General features: G+C 40.3%; 1 protein-coding gene across 28 annotated transcripts in view; it reads right to left on the reverse strand.

Moving 5' to 3' along the window:
* The window catches only part of kcnma1a (potassium large conductance calcium-activated channel, subfamily M, alpha member 1a), a 158,029-nt gene that overhangs the window by 63,902 nt on the left and 70,167 nt on the right, over nucleotides 1-23,960 (reverse strand). For all 28 annotated transcript variants that reach the window (XM_055018971.1, XM_055018979.1, XM_055018973.1 and 25 more), the window contains exons 4-8: nucleotides 11,422-11,515; nucleotides 10,637-10,748; nucleotides 2,954-3,029; nucleotides 2,313-2,388; nucleotides 533-703 (exon numbers count right to left, since the gene is read on the reverse strand). In XM_055018971.1, coding sequence (XP_054874946.1) covers nucleotides 533-703; nucleotides 2,313-2,388; nucleotides 2,954-3,029; nucleotides 10,637-10,748; nucleotides 11,422-11,515 — 529 coding nt within the window. The remainder of the gene's footprint in view (nucleotides 1-532; nucleotides 704-2,312; nucleotides 2,389-2,953; nucleotides 3,030-10,636; nucleotides 10,749-11,421; nucleotides 11,516-23,960) is intronic.

Raw genomic sequence — 23,960 nt, forward strand, 5'->3', positions numbered from 1 at the left:
CCCAACAGGACGCTAGATCACAGCAAGGTGAGAGGGAGGCTGCTGTTGCTATGGTAACAGTCAGGCTGGCCTAAACCTCATCTCCCTGCCCCTGTGTTTGTTGGAATTGTGGGAAGAGACACGGAAGGAGGGGTGTCCTGAAACCGCAACTGCTTTTAAGAGAACAATAACAACATTATCAGACAAAAGCTTATACTCTAATCAAACAAATACGGGAGGGACACATAAGGCGGAGGGGACAAAGGAGCACATAGAACTGTGATTACAGTAGACAAGATACAGTAGGCTAAACAGAAGGATACAACTACACTGTGACGGAGAAGTAACATACAGGCAACATAGCTCTAGCAATTTCCAAAACACATCCTAACATATCATACAGTATACATAATTCTAAGCATTTACATTACTTTTATTCATTTTTAACTTTTCTCTCAGTTTCAACTGTTTTATACATTCTACAGATGGGGACAGGCAGGATGTGAACGGGGGGGAAAGGGGAAGTAAGGGAGAAAGAAAAGTGTGATTTTACCAAACCACCAAGGATGAAGAAGACCATAAACAGGCGCCCCAAGGTGGTTTTTGCATAGACATCCCCGTAGCCCACTGTAGACATAGTCACCATCAGCAAGTAGACACATTCCCAATAGGATAACGACTGGGAATTTTGGAAGTTTTCCCAAGGATCCCCTGAGTTTTCCACCTTAGATGAAGATGGGAGAGACAGGAAACGCTGATTAGACGCGACTCTCACCACCAATTTGTAAACAGGATTTTGCAAAAAGAAACGATTTCCTCAAATTTGATTAAATCCAGCTTCAAGAACTCATGCATACATCTTTGCTTGAGTCATATATTCTTTACATACTAAGCTTTGACTACCATCTAGTGGTAAAACTGTAAAATGGTCACTGTGTTGTTGAGCAAAGCTACAAAAGACTATATGCACTTAAAAAATATGAAAGAAACAAATGTATTTTAATGCATTTCGCCTTAATTGGGCAGTTTGACAGTATATAATGGCAGCAAACCTAGGAAAAGTAGACATCTCATTTTATGTGTCTGATAAGGCTAGGTCACCAGGAAATCCACCTTGTGTTTCATATTACTACCTAGGTTTCTGATAATCTTTGATTAGCTTCTCCTTATAAACCTGTACAAGGGGTTACATATAAATTGAAGACCCCATTTACACATTATATAAACATGTGATCTGTTTCTGCATAGAGAAATTGCATGTTAATACAGGATGGAAATGATCTCAGCTACATGCAATTTATATAGTGACCACATTATGAAAAAGAAAAGTCAGTCCCAGAAGTTGAAAGGTATCTCAAGTGAGCCTGACGATATTGTAGCTACAAGCAGTAGCAGTAATGTGAGCTCAGCAGTGGAATAAAACAGAGCCCATAAGGCAGCATTGCTTCCCTTGACCTGGGACGTGACTGGGTTTGTTGACATGTCAGCCAGACACGGGTAACTAATTTGTATATCAAGTTTGGATCAAATAGAGCAACCTGATAGCTTAGCAGTGAGATACCACATGGGCACAAATGTCCTGAGCAGCGATTCACTGGTTTGATTCCCGGCTGGCTTAACCGTTTGATGCATGTCATTACAACACAATTTCATCCAATATCTCATGACTGTTTCCACTATTGCTGTTCAACAAAGTCATAAAACACCCCCAAAAAAGTATCACTGAAAAAAAGAGGTATTTTGGATCAAAACGCATTTTAATACCACATGTAAATGCAAAGATTCATGAATTGGATATCAAAATCTAAATAATGTATTCAGCTACAGCTCACATGGTCACATGAGGAAATTTGTAAATGCAAACCTGAATTGAAAATAGGGTTGGTACATGTACATTTGTGATTTCAGTATCAGTGCTAATACCAACCTTAGAGAGATGTTGCACCTTGACCATAATATGACTTATGTATGTCAAGCAAAGTTTTGGTGTCAAAGACTCCATAAATTCCATGTTTGTGATTGAGTTTAATGAAAACATAGAACTAGAATTGAATCAGTGCTTGGTATTGGCAGATACCATCAGTTGAAAGGGTACTATTGGGAAAGAAAATATTGAACTGGTGCATTCTTACTTTGGAAAACGTGATACATGTTAAGGCAGCGTCCTTTCTTGCAATGAGCTTATTCTTGGACACATTAATTACAGATGACTATTAGACTGAAGCGTTCGGGGTGTCACACTTGTAATTTATCCATCAGTTAGTCTGCTATGGTACCTTTCTATCTGGCTCAGTAATCACTGGAACCCATCGGCCTCACATCTGTCCACTTACCAAATGTATGAATCCAGCAGCTGTGAGCCATGTGCTTATGAAGATGGAACACAGGTTCACCAGCTTGATGGAATTGCTGGGTAGAAATAGAAGCATCATAAAACTTCCAAAGACTCACAAATCACATTGACAGAAACACTGAGATCTGAGTAGATGAAAGTAAAAACAGGGCCGATCCTGACCTTACTGAAAATAACCTTTACAGACAGGATGGTTGAAATAAGACTTGAAAAGGTTAAGGGGCATATTAGCAAAAAATAAAAATAAAATAAAATAACAAAACTGAATAGAACACAATAAAATAAAACAACACAAAATAAAATAAAATAGGGAAAGTGTACTATAAAATTATACAAAAGACCATAAAATTTCAATGATACACAGAAGGGCCTCACTAAATCATTGCTAGCATGTGTTAACACTGTATGTATTTATATAAGTACAGCATTATGTTTTCATATAGTGTGAAAATTGTATTTATATCACAACAACAAAGCAATTAAAACATGAAGTTTCACATGAATTTAAGCGATAACTACCTCTTGTATTTTGGAAATGCCACATTATGTATAAACTCTACATAAAGATGCTACTTTATGTGTTTGCTTCTTGTGAACAAATTGTGCAAAATGTATTCTTACCTTGTTTTCAATATATTCAAGAATTGTAAAATTTCTGAGAACTGTATCAATCTTAGTGCTCTCAGGAATCTTAAACCTGTGTGAGAAGAGACAAAGAGAAAGAGAGAAGGATTAGCATATAATGTAGAGTGGCAGAAGAGAAATCTTAGAGCAGCACCTGCAGATAAATCCGTCAGAATGTACACAGCATGTACACTTCATGCTAGATGGTGAATTATTGATGCTTTGCCTGAATCCAGGAGCAGTCATCCTAAGGATTATAGAACAATATGGCCAACGCCTCATTGTCTCTTTACATAACATGTTTGACCCAACATACAAACATGGAAGAGTGGCCTTATGCTTCTCACAAATTGTGTTTATAAGTCCACCTCCAGATAGTTCATGTATGTCCACTGAGACTAACGCTCTTACCCCAGCTGGAGAGGACATGTAAACAGGACCACACTGAGCCGTAAAGCCCAGTCTGCCTTTGCTTTTCCTCCTGTCCATGATGACCCTGCCTCACCCTGTAGCCATTCTGAAAAAGATCACCACAGGACTTCTTTCGCCTCCTCGTCTCTTGGAGAGAGTCCAAACGGAAATCACTTTGTGTGCGACGGTACACAAGCAGCTTAGGAGGAATCATTGTTTTAGACTAAATCCTGTCCGAGGAATTCCTCTCTGGTCAAGATGGGAATTAAAATTCTGTAATCCAAAAATAGTTAGGGTCTAGTATTCCAAAATTAAGGGATAATTCATAGTAAAATGTCTAAGCAAGAGGGATTCTTCTTTTTTTTAAAAATCCGTGATACTGCGCAACAAAAATTCCTCATAAAGCAAATGTCTCGAAATGAATCAATGGTCACGGCTGCAGACCAAGGAGCTCTAAAACAGACAGCTACAACTGTATAGTTTTACATGTCAGTGAGTGTCTCTGTGAGCCAAATGTAAGCTCTAATATGGGTGTTTTTTATCTCATTTTTGTTACAGTGCCTTTAATCCCTACAACCCAAACAGATTTACCTTTCTCCTGCCCCTTTTTAGTGCTTTACTGTTAACCCTTGTAAAGCTTCATCGCCATCAGCACACGGCTGTGTTGAACCTAATTTCCAAAAAAGTCTGAAGCCTGCCAGGGATTAGCGGAGATGAAAATAATGCAGAACTAAAACAATAATCCTTACATAAAAACAAGTGTCCTGTTTTCACAGGAAAAATATCTGACATGGAGAAAAATCCCTGTCAGATTAGGGATCTGCTCTTGAATGTAAACCTACAAAAATGAAAGATCATCCTCCCAACATTTCAGTTCAGTAATAATACCCTGTAGGTAGAATGTTATCGTGCTTGGATCTGTGCTGCTACAAACAAAGTGCTCATGAGATGATCAAACAACATCTAAGTCCCTCCTCTCACATCTTTCCAACATTAGATTTGGTTTCTGAAACACTGGCTAGAGAAAATAGGCCTATCAAGATGTCTTTTATAATGTCTTTACATAACACGTTCCATCACTTTTTGTGACGACAACTGAGTGCTACAATGCCCTTGAGGACATAAGTGTGTGGCATAACTGAGCTCATCATGTCTTACCCCTCTCTGTGGCTACAATCTTTTCACATCATCTTCAAGTGTAACCACTCAGAACATGCTGAACAACGTTTAGTCTCAGACACTAGGACACGTCACACAACGGCAGACTGTTTAAAGTATATCCTGGCGTCAAGGTTAGACCAAACTGCCGATACATTATTTAGAAAGGGTGTCATTATTACACGTATAGTGAGTTGAATGAGTTGTTTAGTTATATTCAATTGTGGAATGTCACAAAGTACACCAACAACTCATGCTAAGCTATGAAATATGTGTAATTTTGAGGTGAACCTAACAAAATATATTTACATGTTGCTACTTTTACATAAGGAAAAGACATGAGTGCATGAGGAAAGAGGTGAAATTATATCTCAGTTAATATAATTTGAGGTATTACTCAATTAAAAAGCACAGAGTTTTAAAGGAAAAATATAAATAATTTGTACGTTTAGGGGGGATCCATAACTATGATCAACATTTTTTAAACGTATACGTCGACCATTTATGTCTGTGCAATTTTAAGATGGGGAAGATAACATTCAGTAAAAATTTTCTTCTCGTAGCATCTTTTCAGTCACTGAATATGCATGTTTGCTAGATTTGGATGGATATTTTGTATGAAATTTTGTGTCGGACATCCAATACAAAGTATACACAATATTAAAACGGTATGTACTGGATGGTGACTTTTTTCTTTTTTTTATTAAAAAACCAGCATAACATCAACAACTACTCTGCAAATTTGACATTTGGGCCATAAATATTACAGAAACTGAATTAAACTGTCTATTCCTTCAAACACTGAATTATGCTATGGTGTAGACCAGTGGGGACCACATTGTTCTCAGTTATTGCAAAGCATCTGTGTTCGTGTTAATCTGTACATCTGTGTATGTGTGTAGTTGTCTGTGTGCCTTGCATTCAACACTTTTTGGGACAAATATCTGTTCACACCATCACATCTGAGGTCTCATCTTCTAAGTGGGACAACACATAGCTGGTTCCATTACATTTATCACTTGTTTGCCTCCAGGAAAGAAATGCACTTTGTGTCAATACAGTGTCCAAATATAGCAATACATGCCTTCGTTCTTGATGAGAACTAGCTGTTTTAGGACATCCAACTAAGAACATTTCGAGAAAGTGGGGAGATTTTTGCTGATCCTCTCTCTTTCGTGCTTCTTCAAAGGGCTGTTTGAAGGTTGAGCCTTGGTTTTAGGGTTAACATTAGAATTAAGTGCATGACAGGGTGAGGGGACAGCGAATGCATCGTGTCACTGAATGTACTTACAAAATCAGTCATGCAAACATGTGCGTGTGTGTGTTTCCGTGAGCATGTGGTAAAAAACTCTCAATGAAATTCTGCTTCTTTGAGCACGTGTTCATGTATGAGAAAATCTCTTTCCCACACATGCCAAAGCCTCTTGTACACACAACTATTACAAACACACACACACATACACACACGTGTCAGCTCGCCAGATGCTCATTCAAAAAGGGTTTTCTGGTCTGTGGCCACTCTTACTTCATTGAGGCTTTGCGAGCACGAGCATGGCCTCTCTGTCACATGTTCTGGCAGAGCAGCCTACTGGGACCTTTTATCAATCAGCAGTCTCGGACGGTTCATCTGGGATAATACTGACAGTCAACCTCGCCAGGATTAGATTATATGATGCTACGCCACTCTGAACACTCAGACACAGCCTCGTGTACGGACCATTGGTTCTTACTGTTCATTCACACAGGACAGAGAGTACACACAAATCGATATATACATTAGACAACACATTTTTGCTAGATAGGTAATTACAACTCAATGCCACAATAATAATGCAGCAAGCAATGCAATGAAACATGTACTTATAGCAAAGAGGCTTAAACTTCCTACAAATTAGTTTCTCTCTCCTGAGTGTACATAGAGGCTTCCTGCCAGAGGCTGAAAGCCTATATAAGGCACATGCACTCATGCCCATATCAGGTACTGTAAGCCTCTTTCAGCAGGAAAACAGAGGATCAACAAACAGTCTGCTAAAGCACCACTAGGAGGCAGTAGCAGGTTGAATAAAAGCAATGCCAGAAGGCTTTTACAACAGCGTACATGCAGCCTTAACAACATCCAGGTTGTCACCATACACCACTCATTGTCAAATGGCAGCACACATCAGTGAAATGCACTTAAAGCCATAAGATTGTCATTGGATACGTTTGTGATGCCATTTACTGTCAAAAATCGTTCCATTTCAGTTACACTGAAGGGGGTGAAAGCCGAGGCTCATTGGCCACGAGATCCATAAGAATCGTTCAGTCACATGCTAATCTCACGCTGCTTGGACTCTCATGGGAGAGGGTTCAAGTAGTTAAAGGAGATTAATTCTTTTTTCGAAGGAAGAACTCTAAATGCACTCTTACATTAGCCGCACATCGTTCTTCTCCTCTTAATCAATGTCCAATTTGCAGAGGCAGAGAGAACACGACTTGAAATGCATACAGCATATGCTTCCTTGGGTGCAGAGTGGGTGGATACTCTACCACACAGCACAGGGCAGAACCCCTATTAGTAGTCTTTTCATTAACTGAGCACACCTCCACTTGATCTCCAACAGTCTTCTCATGCAGGAGGACCACTGCTTAAGGAGTGAAACGAGAGGTACTGTAATTATGATGTATTACGCTGGCTGTGGTGTGTATTTCCCAGCAATGAATGGAAAGAAAAGATGAACTAATCCACTGGGAAAACAGGAGCACAATACACATTCTTAACAACCAGCCTTGCTTCCTCAAACAAAGTCCAGAACATTACATATACACTTAACGAAATGAAAGAAGCACCAGTTACGGATTAGTCCACTATGTCCTTGTCTTCATGAAAACACAGAGAGCAAGGGTAGGAGGGATTTCAAAAGTTACCATCTGGAAACAGATCAGGAATACAGTACTATATCTTCATTTTCTCACTCTTATACCAATTAATTAAGCTTACTTTTCTGTCAAAATATGGCCCCATATGGCTTAATTCCCAAATTAAAGCAGAATATAAGCTGCTAATTATGAGTCTTTTTCCAACATCTTTTAACTTTCACGCTTTCTAGTTAATAGTGGCGGTCGTTTCTGAGCCATGCTCTCTGTTTATTCAGTGTTGCTGCTGTTGCTGAACTCATATTGCTTACACCTGAGACAAGTTGATTATGGTGAAGTTGGCCAGCATGGCAGCCAGAAGAATTCAAGCAGATGAGAGACAAAGGATGCAGACGAGAAATAAAGCAGACGTAAGCCAAATCTCCCTTTTATTATTTATTTTTCGGGGCGTTATTCCTTTATTCAAGTGCAGTCAAGGAGAGACAGGAAAGGCAGGGAGATTAACAGGCAGCAAATCGTGACATGGGTCGGAATTGATCCATAGCCACTGCAGCGAGGACTAATAGACCCTGTTAAAGGGGCACCAATTTAACTAGTTGAGGTTATGGGGCACCCTCATGTCTCCCTTCTAGCATCATGTGTAATGTGAGATCACTGGACAAGGTGATGTCTCTAGCGAGGAATCAAGGGGACTCAAGGGGGTGTTTCACAAAGACATGATAACAGGAAAATACTCCTGATGCTGTTGCTACCAAAGATGTCTTTCAGACGTTTCGGTCAGACAGAGATACATTGAGAGTGGCGAGGAAAGAGGCAGAGGTCTTGCCACTTTTATTAAAAACAAATGGTGCTACCCTGGTCATATTACCGTAATGGAAAGTTTCTGCACTCCAGATCCTGAGCAGTTGGTCCACTCTACATACCAAGGGAGCTTTCACATACCATCTTGGTTGCTGTTTACATTCCCCCCTCTGCTAACCAGTAACCTTATGTGATGTCATCCACCCTGTTTGGCTCCACAAAATGCAACATTTCTTGTATTTCTTGCATGATTTACAGCTTCCTTGATCTTGCTACAACTGCTACAACACTAAATCCCTGTGGGGATTAATCAAGTTTTTGTGATCCTGATTCCTGTCCTTGTCAGAGCCCGACTATTAACAGGCACTTTCAGCACACTATTAGTATTCTGAGAGCCATCAGCAGCCTGTTAGGGTACACTGTATGCCACTGCAGATCTACACACTGTTAATTTTATAGCTGAAACTTTGCAGCACTTTATCTGGCCTTTAACGCACGCACGAGATGTTTAAAGCAGACACCACACGATATGTCATCGTTGCAAAAACAGTCCTCAAGATTCCTCCCTTTCCAAAATACTACAAATAAATAGAGAAATGCAAATGAATAGCTGTGGAATCTAGGGCGTCTCTCAAAAACAATATATTTTCTTCATCCACAACAACTCACACTGCAACTACATAGTATATAAAGATGTCTTTGCTTCCTACACCGACCGCAGATGCAAGATGTTTGTTAATCACAGGTAATTATGCACTGCAGAATTTCATCCAGCAGCCAGGCCACCATTTCACAGTCTTTCATCATCCTCATCAAGGCACTAACACCAACATTTTTCTTGGGATGAGACGAGGACACCTTACATCATGAATACCAGAAACCGCATTACTTGACTTGGCCATATCTAATTCATTACACAGCTTGTTCGCTGTGAAATTCATGGGCCACTGTGAGCCTCTTAAGAAATCTTCATTGGCTCAGAGATCAGACATTCAGAGTTTTGCATCAGTTCACAGTTTTAGGGATTCTATAGACATGTGGAAACAAGAAAAAAAAAACTGTACCATAAAAAAAATTGCTCATGTTTTTTCCTATCAGATTTTTTTCTCAGGAAATATTGTCACTTGTCACAGCAGGAAAAACATCTCTAATAGCATGCACGATACGACGGTCTTGAATCTGAAAACCATTATTTTTAATATTTACCTGTGCTTTTTCTACTGTGGCATGTCAAAAATGAAGGCGCATTTGATCAAAGCTACAAAACCAGGATGCAGGGTATTAAAAACAAAGAGTAGAAACAGGAATTTTATTTACATGTCTCCAAAAATATAAAAATATTGTCAAAAGAAAGCTGGATAGCCTCATAGATGTGTATTTATGTTCACTATCAAGATTCTTATCAAATGTACTACTACTTCTACTACAGCCTTGCATTCTTAAAATTCTGAGTGGTCCTACGACACACACACAAACACTGGATTAGCATTAGCACGGCTGGGTTTCTTCTATATGGTTTTTAAAAGTAGAGTGCCAGTGCACCCAAAAAAGCAGAGAAATTCTTTTTACTGCAGTGTAATTTAGGTCACAATCCTCTGAACACAGTGAGAAAAATAGGTCGTTATGTAATGCAGGTTAGGGTGTTTTCCAGTCTGCTCATGCGAGAGAGTGTGCATATGTGTGTGTGTGTGTGTGTGTGTGTGTATTTGGGGATAACACATGCTTTTGCATGTGCATTTTTTGTGCGGGTGTGAATGAGCCCATTAGATGGCAGTTACGGACCGCTGTGAGGTATTCCAGGTGCAGCGCCTCAACGCGGCAATTACTAATGAATCTGAAGCAAAACCACACACACAGACACAGACACACAGAGTCCTATTCTGAGTCACTTTCACTCCCATTAGTCCGTCCACTCTGATGTGTCTGTGTTCCCTGAAACATCAGAGGAACCCAGTCCTGTCACTTTCAATGATGAGAAAAAGTTGACTGCAGCCCCAAGCAAGAAGGCCTCAGAGACATGCTCCCAGTAATGGGGAGACAGAGGGGGGACTGGGAGGCAGAGGGAGAGATAAAAGGAGGGGCGGTGTGCAAAGATAGATGGCAGAAAAGAAATGGGAAAAACAGGAGCGTTGGAAGAAAATATAGAAAAATAGTGAAAAATGGCAAGAAGTGGTGACACTATAGTCAATAGTAAACAGCACCTTTTAATCTCAGTTTGGTTTTACAAAATGCTTTACAATGTGTTTCTCATTCATCCATTCACACAGAAATGGCGGCAGAATGGCCGTGCAAGCCTAAAACTGAGAGAAACTGGGGTTGAGTGTCCTACTGAAAGACAATTTGGCATGTATAAGTGCCGGGAATTGAACCGTCAACCTTGCGATAAGTGGACAACCCACTGAGAGTGTGGAGGCAGTAGAACAGGAAACAGCTGAGAGAGATACACAAACTTACCAAGCCAGCTTCTGTTTAAGTAGACAGACACAAACACAGGAGGAACAGTGAAGAAGTCGACCACGGAGTTGACCTCCAGCCAGAACCACAGCTTGTCATTGGCTGCTATAAACTGTCAAAAACAAACAAAAAAAAAGGATGGCATTCAAAATGACAACCTGAATTTTCATTTTACACACAACGCCATCACTCTGCCACAGCCTGCCAGTCAAACGTCTTTCCTTTGACAACGCTGACATACTATACAGAATGACAAAAGCTTCACCACACTTGCTGACTCATGCAAACAGTCGGTGGTGTAAGCAGCTTATGAGTTTATTTATTCATTCATTCAGGATGTCAAGCTTGCGTTTGCACCACTGGAATGCTGTTCTGGCATGACAGCCATGCTTGCGACATCATTACAACAAAAGGCATGCCGTGTGAGTATTTGTGGATGACTTAAATGCATTTCTGCGAGCATTGTTAATTGTCCTGTGAGAATACTGTGTCAAATTATAATTATTTACTGAAATTTGAAAATGATAATTCATCATCATATGTGGTAATTATTTTTTTTTAAAAGCTAAACTGTGATGTAGCGAAGTCATGAGATCAAGATGCATAAAAGAGCTTTTTCTGAATACTCTTTTTAAAATAAGTGATTAGCCTACATGGCTGTGTGCATTTATTTTGTGCAACTGAATTTAATATTATGTGTGTAAGTGTGTGTACAGCATATTCACGTATGAGTAAGTGTGTGCTTGAGTGAATGTGTGAGCAGGCGTGCACACGTGCCAGCTTACCCGCAGGCCAAAGTAAAGAAGGAAGAAGACGTTGAAGGCCATATCGATCTGTAACGTGAAATCTTTGTAGAAGTTCTGGCAGGATTCTATAGGACTGGAGAACAGAGACAGAGACAGAGAAAAGAACATGAATAGAGGGGTAAATATTCATGAACCAAAAAGTAGGTCTTCCATCTTTTTCCTGTTTTAAAACTACAGATCTCACCCTTATTCCCATGATAGGATATGCACATTTTTTGCTTCTTTTCTTTGTTTTATACAGTCGGATAATGTGCAACAATGTTTTGTGGATTTGTCATGATTTGATTACTAAACTGAATGCAAAATTACATGATATTTATGCTGAACATGATAAGTTGTATTCTATTGTTACACAAAACTTTGCTTACACGTCACACAAAAAATGTGAATAAAACTTCATTTTTAATCAATTTATTTGGAGTTATCAGTTCAGGCTACAGAATTTAACAATAAAATTTGATCACAATGTCAAAATATGATTTCACCAAAAGACAATGACTTGTCACCCACCACTAAATACCAACATAATCTTAATTTATTGCTTCAGCACTGATTAAAAAAGAAATCTGGTAACGATGGTCAGCTCGAATGTATCAAGGTCAAATGCATGTTGACAAATAACTACAATGTGAACTGATCAGTCAACAATTTTACAGTTACCTGATTGGTAACTGGTAAAGTATTTATATTTAAGTATAGGATTAAGAAACTATTATTAAATTAGAATGTCCTGTAAAGCCAATTTACTGATACCAATTTAGTAATTGGCCACTGAGTTTCAATAACACCCTGCAATTCCTCCACTGAGCCCTTGGGGGTCATAGAGCGAGATGAAAGACTTTGCTGTGGAGTCAATCACATATAGATGAAACAGCTGAAAATAAACTGAAACTGGTAGCGGCTTTGATGTGACAGTACTTTCAGCTTGCATAAATTATTCAGTGTCTGTCAAGCACAAATTTTCCAACAGTTATTCCCTCGTATAAAGAGACTTCACAGAGACTGCAATAGCTGGGCCTGGGCTGCTTTTTTTTTTTTTTTTTTTTTAAAGGCAGGTGGTGATAAATGAGTTGTGATCTGTCTGGTGTGTCATGTGATCCATCTTCATGTTTACCCTGTGATGATTAACCATTACCAAGTGGGTGCTCCCAACAAAAGCAATAACAGGCGCTGTGCCCACCCCATTCTTCACTTGGTCATGGTCCTATAGTATTTTTCTCCAGAGTAATGAGGAAATCCCACAGTGGGAAAAGCATGAATATGCATTGTGATTTGGGTGGCTATAGGCGACCTTTGGGAATGTATAGACTGGCAAGGGAACACACACGAGGCTATTACGAGAACACACAGCCCCATACGGATAGGATTAAACATTAAAGCATACATTTGCATGCAAGAAGCCCATGGGGACACAGAGTCAGAACAGAGTTTTAATGCATAATGAGAACCTCCAGAGGTAGAGAGGAGTGGGGCTTAATCAGTTTCCAGTTAACATCAGACATTTTATCACATGATGCTCTACTGCTACGGTTGACTGAGCACAGACATCCCGGAGAAGACACGTCGCTCCAAGAGGATGATACAACATCTAATTCATGACTGTGCGGCCCGTCTTGAAGATGTCCTGAGGACAGATGTGATCTTTAAGATGATGTAAAACTCCCTGCAAAGATGATTAGAATAAGTCTGGGTGATGCAGCGACTGTTTTTCACAAAATAATGCTTTATTTGGTTTAGAGGCATTTTTCAGACCCTAAAAAAAAGAGCTGACACTGATCTGGGGAGAACATTCAATTATTTAACCACAGCAAGCTTCTCTGTGTGATTCTATAGGCGTCAACCTATTCAAGCTCACAAACAGCCCTGTCATGAATCATACATACAGCTTAAGCATGCACAATATTCCAGCTCTGATTTTTTTCTCTAAATATAGCCACCAGGTTGAAACAGGCCTCCTACCCTCTACACCCTGTGCTCATGTCTCTTCACTCCCAAAACTGATTTGATGTCACAACTATCATGCAAATCAATGCATCTTTATTCACACAACTACAAATGTACTTAGCACATTTGAATGCTAACGCGCACGTACGCATACACACAGATGGTGCACACTGGAGACACCATTTGGAGTGGTCACTGTGGCGTTGCCCCTCAGGCCCAGCTCTGGCCTAATTCTGAATAACCGCTCATCTTCAGTCATGTGACCCAAAGCGTTCTCCATAACGCAGAGGAAGCATGGCGGCACACAGCAGGGCCTGTGTGGTTCATTGAATTTGTCTTGCTTTATAATGCAACACAATGGCTGCAGTCGGAGACCTTGAGTTTTGTCTTTTTCTTGTTGTCATTACTTGATAGTAAAGCTTATCATTAACTAAAGTAGTGGGAAGCCACATCGAGCAGACCTGTGGTTTCTCTATTAGCTCAACATCAGTACAATTGGGAGAGTTTCTCACAGTCTATTATTGTGGAGCTGCCAAGTGTGTTGGTGAAACCACAAAAGGTCATGTGAAAATCATGTGTTAATTGCTGGGAGAATTTTTCAACATATTTGAACAAACAAACACTTGATCTTTTTTCTTTAAAGTGCCTATCAACACAAAAAATGGGTATTTCTTTAGACATTTTCAGAAAAATAACTGGATAAGTCACATGGTAAAGGGCAAGTGCACTTATATTGCCTTTAAATCTATACATTTAGAATCAGGCCTTCCACATTAAGTGCCAATAATTAGAACCTCCTGACAGGTACCGACAGGCGGAACCTGTCTTACATCTAACGCCAGGAGCTTTCTTTGTTTTTGAAGTATGAGGCGTCATACTAAGATCAAATCAGCTCTCTGGGGCTTTTAGAAAAAAAGGTTGTGGTAGCCTCAGTCTGCAAAATGATATAAAAACATTATTTGAAATAATAATCCACTGCTCCACTGTAAGGACAATCATCAAGCTACATAGATATCAAATGACTCTCATATGCCCCAAACTACCCATCCCAAGAAATTCTGCATGCCACTGCAAGCAACACTTTCATTGCACAATTGTGTGGCAAAAAAAGCCAAAAACAACATCAGAATAAAGCTACAGTTTACCAGTGAGCATATAGGCAAAGACAAGGTGTTTAGCAATGATGAGTTGCTGGGCCACAGCAACAGTAGACCTGCATAAATAAGCACAGAAAATATACCAAGCAATGAAGCAAAAAGAAGAAATGCAAGTTTATAGAACAGTCTTTGAAATGCTGTGTGGGGATTTGAAACAGGGGATGCATGCAAGAAATTTCACTAAGCCAACGTCAGACACCGGTGATTAACACCTACAAGAAGTTATTTCTTCTACAGGGGGCAATACTAACTTATGAGGCCAAAGGTGTACAGAATTTTTTATTTTTGCTTTACATCTGTTCATACTTTTGCTTAAAACAACTGATCAAAAAAGCAAGAATACCACCTTTAACCAGAAGGCATAACCCCTCATGCAGAGGAGCAAACAGATAGAATTGGATGCACTATTTCCATAGAGCTGTGTGTCATTGCCTATATACAGACAGCTTAAGTGTGAGCCATCTTCCCTCAACTAAAATTAAATGAATATTTTTAAATAATGCTTTTCATGTTAAAAGATTCCATTTAAAGCTGCACTAATCAATAACATAGCTGTCATCAACCTCATTTCCATACAGTGAGAAGCTGCTTTTTAACAAAGACAAAAGTTAGGAACTACTTATTGAAGTCAATGGAGAATTTAGCAGCGATTAGCCAGATTTCCTGACAATTTTAAAATGTGATAATATTGGTTAGCTAAGTTGTGTTAAAATCTCTCTTCGGCTAACATCAACAGTTGTTTTCTTCCATGAAAATAATCCTTTCCTGCCTGAAAATGGCTTAGATGTAACACTTTGCAGATCAATTAAGTACTCAGCTTTATCACCACCCACCACTTGCTGCAGCTCAAGCACACCAGCTCACCTACACCTCTGCTCAAATATTCTTAAAGCACTCAACACGACACTAACAAGTCATAATATTGGAGAAATTTAGCCATACACGTTCAAACCAGAAGCCGATTCTTAAGAATTCAATCATACGAAAAGCAACACTCCACAAGTTGACAGTTTCATTAAGTTTCCTGAAATTCGAAGCCCTGGCTGAGTAAATCCATGTTTTTTGAGACATCAGTACACTGTATTGTTAAATCAGAAAACCTCAGCCATGACATTATCTATGTTTCACTGCTTACGTATTGGAAAATTCCACTGCCAATGTTCAGTGCCAGTCCAGCAACTAATAAGGCCAGTGTGAATGTTCTAGTGTGGCACTTCCAACTTTCAATCTGAAACAAGGTGCACTCAGTCTCCAGAGGAGCCGCCGGCAGTGCTTGGCAAATCCACTGTGTGACTTTGCAGGTCACCCATGAATTCAATCATCACTTCACCCGAACAACTAAACGTTTTATAAGCCTCACAAATGTATTATGCTTTGCACAGCTTTTGTTTTTGGATTTGACTGTACTGTACAAGTTTTTCTGTTATTAAGTCCCCCTATCCGTGTCGCTTTCCTACACAAAGAGCATGTAAGACAAGACAAAATCCTTATTCCTGCTTTCAATGTCACTTTACACTCCGCAATTACAAGGGATTCCTGGCCACATGCTGCCAGTGTCCTGCAGAAAATAGATTTGCCCACCAGAGTTCTTATTACTCCTTAAGCCCTGGCACAGCCTGAGGTTACACCCATCCTGCCTGACAGGAAGAGGAGGAGATGAGAGAGAAAGAAAGACAGCAGCAAGACATGTAGGCATTAAACAGGAGCAAACAGAGGCAGGGAGAAAGGAGAGGAAGATGGAAAAGTGAGTGTGGAAAGGATGGCGAACTAATGGAAATTACCTTGACATCCTTTTTCTTGACAAACTCTTATGTGCAACTTTGCGAACGCATGAATCACACACATCCTTCTCTAACCGCAGTCTGCTTATTAGCCAAGCTAGTATTAACATACTGTAAACATTCTTACATGCAGACGCACACAGGAGAACGACGATGGCCTGAGGGAAGACTGCAAAGCATGTAAGTCTATTTCAGGACATCAACTGTTTTCCCCCCACCTTAACCTCCTTTGACCAGGAGCTCTGCCTCTGTAAAATGCAGGCAGAGAATGTAAAACTCATTTGTCCTCAAGGGCGACGGAGTATGTTGATGATGATGTTCTAAAAATAGTCACTAAACACCTTCAGTCAGTCAGCAGGAGCTGGGCCTTCGTTAGCCTGCACCATGACCTTGACTAACTGCAGAAGCAGCAACAAGGTTGCCCTCCGGAGGAAACAATAACAACAAACTGCGCTGCCGATTTGACTGATGCTCACAATCACAGTGCAACACGCACCGAATCTGAGTCATTCTTCACATCTCAGAAAAGTCTTAGGGCTCTACTAAGCTCATAGGCATCTTGGATTGTTAGAGATCTTAAGTAGTATTCAAGTCGCTGCATGCAATCAAAATGCTCAGACCAAAAATACACGTGTTCTGGACTATATTCTAAAGTCTGGCTTACATGCAGCCTTTCTCAAGAAGATAGTGCATGTACATGTGAGTGAGAGAGAGAGAGGAGGGGTCTGTGAAGCTGAAAGAAGGCCAGATTTGCACTTAAATGATTGATTTAGGTCAAGGCACCATTACTAAAATAAGAAATACTTTAGTACCTACAAGGGCAATGGACAAATAAAACCTCCCCAGAGATGCTAAAAATAGATAACTAATTTTTTTCATGTACATGCAAATGACTTGCATCCAGCTTCAGGCATTTCCTCTACAAAGACTTTATTTATTTTGGTCTAAAGGATTGTGTGATTGAAAATAGCACAAAAAGAGATCATAATTTAGTACAATGCAATAAAACTGAGTAGAACAGACATTTTAAAATAAGCACAAGGTGAAAAAGACACCACACCTTTGCAGGAGAGAAAAGGAAAGTAAGTGTATGGTTATTTTTTTCTAAAGCCACTGTTACAGAACAATAGACTGCATGCATCACATCCCTCCGCTGTTGAACACAGACTAATTAAGAGATAAAAAACGGTGGTTATGCAAAAAGACAAAGTCCTTATCAGCACTCTGATTAACATTGTCAAGCAAAAGAAGCTAGTGGTGCTAGGTGCTATTCAGTTTAATTTCAGGTCATTTAATCTAAATGCAATGCAATATGCAAAAACAAATGTTTTCATCAAATAATCATAACAATCCACCCAATCCCCTGATACACCTCGGAATTATAGATGAAAACCCACGCATGCACAGGGAGAACATGCAACCTCCATGCAGAAAGATCCCGGGAAAGCCAGGACACGAACCAGGGATCTTCTAGCTGCAAGTAACCACTACACCACTGTGCAGCCCTGACATGTTATATTCTCGCTTTTAATTCAGAGAAAGAACTGATAATAACTCAATCCTTCACAAGGAGAAAATCTCCCTAAAAATTGTGGGTAAAAGTAATAAAATGTGATTAGATTTTAAGTAGGACCAATTTTAGAAATTGGCCTGAAAATTAGATTCTGAAGTGAATCATTTCTTACTGCTGCAGCTTGTGGATTAAATCTGAAGCCGCTTGGGTGTCAACTACGAATTAAGTGTTCTCCTGATTACACAGGCTTCTCTGATCCAAGCAGAGACTGAGGTATTCCATCCAGACACAGCAGCCAGGTACTGGAAGGAGAGGTCCTTTTATAGGCTACCCTTCATCACCAGAAAGTCTGCCAAGCTTGTCTCACAGCTCAGCCATATTTCTCACCTTACCCCATTAATTAGTCATTAGCAACTGTTTCTTTTTCAGTCCTGACATTGATCGCACACTAATGATAGAGTTACAGGCACAAGATGCTGCATATGAGGCGTCGTAGACAGGGACAAAATCACGTTTGTGAGTCTGGGCAGACAGGTGCCCTTCTGCAAGTTAACGTGACTATGCAAGCGTGTGCACGCAAAAGTCTGTATGTGTGACATGGAGGGATCGAGAGAGGAGCGAAATAGAAACAGAACTGGAGCAGGAACAAGGGCATCCCTTTAAGAGCAGCCTGCAGAGACTTTGTCCTACATTCCTCTTTGTTTCATGGGAGCATAGAGGAGGAAAAAGAAGGGATGAAGGATGAGGGATGAGCCAAGGTATTAAAGCAGATTCAGATGTGGGCGGGAAAGGACGCAGTATCCTCCCATTGAAAACATCACCAAAATAGCATCAGTTTGGCAAGTGAAGTCTGCTGCGGAGGAATAGAAAAGGCAGTGTCTTATCATGCATTATTATGTGCACTGTGATAAACAACCACTTTGTGAAAACAAACAGATGGACAGCGAAGTTACATATTCATTCCCATTCATTCAAAAAAACAATCCTCTTAACAACAACATGGATGCCAACTCAGTGACTAATCTCTGTCCTCAAGTGGGAGGGCATCCAATTAACAATTCCCTCCTTTCTAACTCCGTCTACCTGCTTCCACAGAACGCTTTTGCTGTGTTTTTCTGTGGATCTTTGCTGCACAATATTGGCCAGTGGAACTCCTGCCAGGAAAGTCCCACCTGCAGAAAGCCAGAGAGAAACAACTCCTGGGAGACTAGTGCCTGGCCTCCAGAAAGGTGAGGTTTCTTCAGCATTTTACCCAGTGTGTGTGTGTGTGTATAGATATATACGTGTGCGTGAGTGTTCTTGCCCCAAGGGGCTACCCTGCATCACTGAAGTAGATATAAAAGCCCATCGTGCAGCGACAGCCTCCCGAGGTCCAACCCACATGCACTTATTCCACCACATGTCTCTTTTTGCTCTTACCACAGGGACTGAACCATAATATTTCCCATTACTGTAGCCTTTTTCACAGACAATTTCAGAATAACATTCGCTCCATCCGATGGCCAGAACAGCAGATTGAGAGAGAAGACAAAAAGAAAGCCATTTAGCCTGCATAGTAAATGAGCCTGTACCATAAGACCCTCACTATTTAGTGGAGTAATTGCTACCATGAAAAGGATGACCTATAAATCAGTGTGCATTGATTCCTCAGTCATTTACATTTAGTGGCAAGGAAGCTGGATGGAAAGAAAGTCATCTGTAGAGCATTTTTAGCATGTGAGCATTGGTGAAAGAATGTCAGTCAGATCAGTGGAGTGTCTGCCCCTCCAATCAAACGACAAGAACCACATGTTACATGGCTCCACCATATTTTATTGGGGAGCTGTGTAGAACATGAAGTGGGTGACGAACACACACATGGGGCTCCCATGATCTTCCCAATTCCCTTACTGTCCTGTTGCCCACATAGATCATCTATGACTCAAGATTTACACCCCTGACACAAAACATGAAAAATGTTAATATATCTTTGGGTTAATTTGTATAACATTTTATCTTTACAAGGTTTCAATCACAAATAAGCTCGATCAGCCTCTTTAAATTGGAATTTTGGCATGTCTAACTTTTCAAACTGGCTTACAGACTTAATGGTCAGTTGTCTCAGGATTTTGTTTTCATTAATGTGGTGAGTTTGGTTCTCAGCAACAGCTGATGGCCAAGCATGGTTCAGTCTCTTGTCTCTTAAGAATCTGAAGATGTTGATGGTTTCTCCTTCTTTTCCCAGCTATTAGGGGAGTGGGCCATGTATAATCACTGTGTGGCGCTCAGGACCCTGTTATTTATTGCAGGTAAGGCAAGATTTGTGCACGACGCACTGAATCCAGATTAAGGGAACCAGTAGTTTCAGTAATCAGCTGGAACTGATAACCTCTGCAGTTTGCACGACTTCTGCAGGGCACTTCTTTTCTATCTGCTCTATGCCTATGAGTTTTCTTGAGCTGATATCAACAGGTTTCCAGTCATCTTGCTGGAGAAAACGATCTGTTGACGGTTGACACTGCTGTTTGCATCATAATTAGGCAGTACTTGGCTGTTCAACAGACCCAACCTCAGACTATGGAAGACTCTCCTTTGCGGCTGGAACAACTACGTCCATGCATACCTGGTCTTAATAACATCATAGAGAGCCTCTTTATTGTTTGCAAGTATGGCATGTGCTTTAACACACATAGTTTATCATTCATAGTGCTTGTTTCAGCTCTTTTACATTTGCTGTTGTATACTTCTTTTACATATCTTTGCACACCTTCATCATAGTCCACAAGTCCAATGAAGTACAGCTGCAGTTGAAGTGACCTTTGTCCTGATTTAAGTTCAGTCTTGGTCTCTCCATCCTTTCCAGAACTTGCTCCAGGCATGCTCGAGCCACGATGACGTCATCCATGTAGACGTCCACTCTATCAAGGCCCATCAGTATCCCCTGCCCTTTCCTTTGAAAGATGTCCTGTGCAATGCTAATGCCAAAAGGCATATGATTAAAGCAATACCTGCCAAACAGGATTATGACTGTTGTCAACAGGCTGTTCTCTCAGTGCAGAGGGATCTGTCAGAACCCTCTGGATGGAGGAGAAGATTTTAGCCCCTACTAATTTTGCCAAAACCTTTTCAAATCCACTGCACCTCTTGCACCACAGACTGAAAAAGTCAGTTGGGTGGGGAACCTTCTCAATCACTTGCAGGATAGGGTCTCCATGTTACAAAATATCTCATCTGCCACTATATATATCTGGAAGAGTGAAGGTATTTGACTAAAGTCATTGTCCATTTTTCTGGATCTTAATCAATGGCTACATAATAAAATTATCCTTACCTCTTTGTTGCTTCTTTAACTTACATTACTAGTTTTAAATGGCACATTTAGTGACCTTTTGTTGAATTTGCTGCATACCTTTTGCTAGACAACCTAACTTTTCTTGATGCCCTGCCTTTCCACACCTGGTACATCACCATTCACCATCCTCTAACTGCATTCTTTCATCAGCTGTTTGCATGTACACTGTTTTCCACTCATTCATTTTTGGTTGATCTGTCCTGGTTTATGCAGACTAATCTCTTGGAGGTTGCGTCAAGGCTCCCTCTACTGGCTCGTTTGTTGCGCTGCCTCCTGTGCCTGTTTGCCCATTTGTATGATCACATTCAGCCTGAGGTCTTCCATGAGGTGCAGTCTCTGAGAGATATTTGGCATGTATTTCCACAAGTCTTACCCTCCAAATTTACACTTTTCCAAGAACTCATATAACGCTTGTAGGAACTTTTCAGCTTTTTCATCCGGTCTCTTCGTCAGTTGGTGGAAGTAGTCGTAGTAGACGTCAAAGTCGCTTTCTCTCTCTTAGTGGTGAATGTGAACAGTCTCATATCACACAGCAGACATTATGGGTTACTGCGGCATTTCTACTCTCTTCACAGGTTTCTTCTCTATTTGAACCATTTCTGACACCGTATTAAATTATGTGAGCCATAAGCTCCATAGTTTTCAAGGTTCTATTAATGAACTGTGCAGAACATGAGGTGGGCTGCTAACAGACACACAGAGCCTGCCTGATCCTCTCTGTCAGTGCCATTCAGTCACCAAGGTTACTCACACAGAACTATGACTCAAGCTGCACACCCTAACTTGCTTAAATCCTTGACACCTTCTCATCAGCTATGCATGCATGTGCAACACTAGACGCAAGATGGCAATCAGAGGAATAGAGTTTGTCAATATTTGTGTTCTTGCCAGAGTGTTGTTGGATTGAATGGGCTTTACAAATGCAACAACATGTAATGTTGATGCAACACATCATTTACATAGTGATAATGGGTAATCACTTGCCCTTCGCAGTTAATATGAGACATCTTGGATGGTTTTGATGTTGGCGACTTCACAGAAGATTTGCTGTTAAATATTACACCAAATAAATTGCAGCTGAGACAAAGGCATCTTTCACAGTAGACAACTGAAAAAAGATTTAGGATCAAGTCAGCTCTCTGACATGTAACAAATGGTGCAGAGTACATAAGAGGCTTCAGCTGCTGTAGTGAAAGTCGAGCTGTGACACCAGTTGCCTCTGTTCCGGATGTCAAAACCCTCAAGAGTCAGCTGAACCTGCTCTGGGTTGATCAGAAGTCCCCTGAGACGATGTGCACACTCACGTGATAAGATTGAGCTTATCATGATGATGAGGGTACAGAGGGTCTTAGCTTAATGGGAGCACAAAGAGATCAGGGCAATGCCTCAGGGAAGCTGCCTGACATAAAAATACACACCAGTAGGCACTGCAACATACTACATGCAGTGAGGACATACTACAAAGACGAACTACAGCTCTGCAGTGAAGCTGAACAGTGCTTTAACTGGGATTTCTCTTTTCACCTTGCAGTTTGATGTTGTGACATCGTAAATATCTGCAAACTTTATGTTTTCAGCCTTCTTCCAACGCTGTCCAACAGCTTGTCAATGTTTCCCTGTCAACTGAAGTGTGAAGTTAGCCTGACACCTGTTGATCATATCACAATCTTTCTAGACCTCATTTTAATACATCTTATATACATGCCATATGAACTTTGAATATATGATGAGCACGAAGCAGCGTCGCACATATAATATGTGGTGCAATATTCAGTAACTTCCAATCAGGCGATTTATACTTTATATCAGTAACATTTCAAATGTAACAACAAGTCAAAGCTGTTGATGACATATCTGAGGCCTAATTTCACCAAACCTGCAACAGGTGCGTGTTTACTGCACCCAATCAGGTCTTTGAAGCTGTTATTCTCATAAGTTTTCCATGATACATCACTGATTACTGATCATTAGCTTGCCACTGACTAATAAGAGTAAACACATTCTTAGGTATGCATTAAAAAGGAGATTATAAACTTTTTAAAAAATGTTAATTTCTGTCTTAATCCCCCATTTTTTTCCTAAATAAACGCCAGAGGCAGAGGGGAAATCAAAGGGGCAACAGCAGAACGCATAAGAGAGATCAAGATGTGGAGGAGAACGCAAAGGTGTTTATCCTGAGGTACAAATGGGTAAGTGGATTCATGCCAGGAATAATTTTCCACTGCTGCAAAGAGATAAGGCTGAACAAGTTGGATCGCGTTTTAGCTTTACTTCCTTTGAGAAATGTACATCTTGCTCCCTGTTTTAGACTCTCGGTACCATCGGGGATATAATATCACAGTCAACAGATATTATATTAAAGTGGTAAACAAATTACAGAAGCTAGCCATTATTTAACAATAACATTCTGCACAACAGCCAGAAAAGAAATGAACATAATGACATAATACCACACAGTATCATATGTATGTTCTATATGTTATGGTCGCCTTTTACAATCAACATTCCATTACCCCCGGCAGCGGAGTAAATGCTTGAGGGTTTCATTTTGGTAAATCAATGGTGCATGAAATAAAGTGCAGTCAAAGGCACACAGACTGAGTGTGCGGGGCACCGTCAAACATTTTTGGTGATTTCATTGTCAAAAGAATGTGCATCAACATGTATATATTTGGAAACAATAAGTCATGTCTCACAGTATGGTGCACTAAATTAAATTATCCTGGAAAAAAGAATACATTTGAGTGCTGAGTCTTGCTGTGTTGAGGATACTATCACCAAAAGGAACAGCG

Source organism: Amphiprion ocellaris, chromosome 16 (genome assembly GCF_022539595.1).
Source record: "Amphiprion ocellaris isolate individual 3 ecotype Okinawa chromosome 16, ASM2253959v1, whole genome shotgun sequence".
NCBI classification, from domain to species: Eukaryota; Metazoa; Chordata; class Actinopteri; family Pomacentridae; genus Amphiprion; species Amphiprion ocellaris.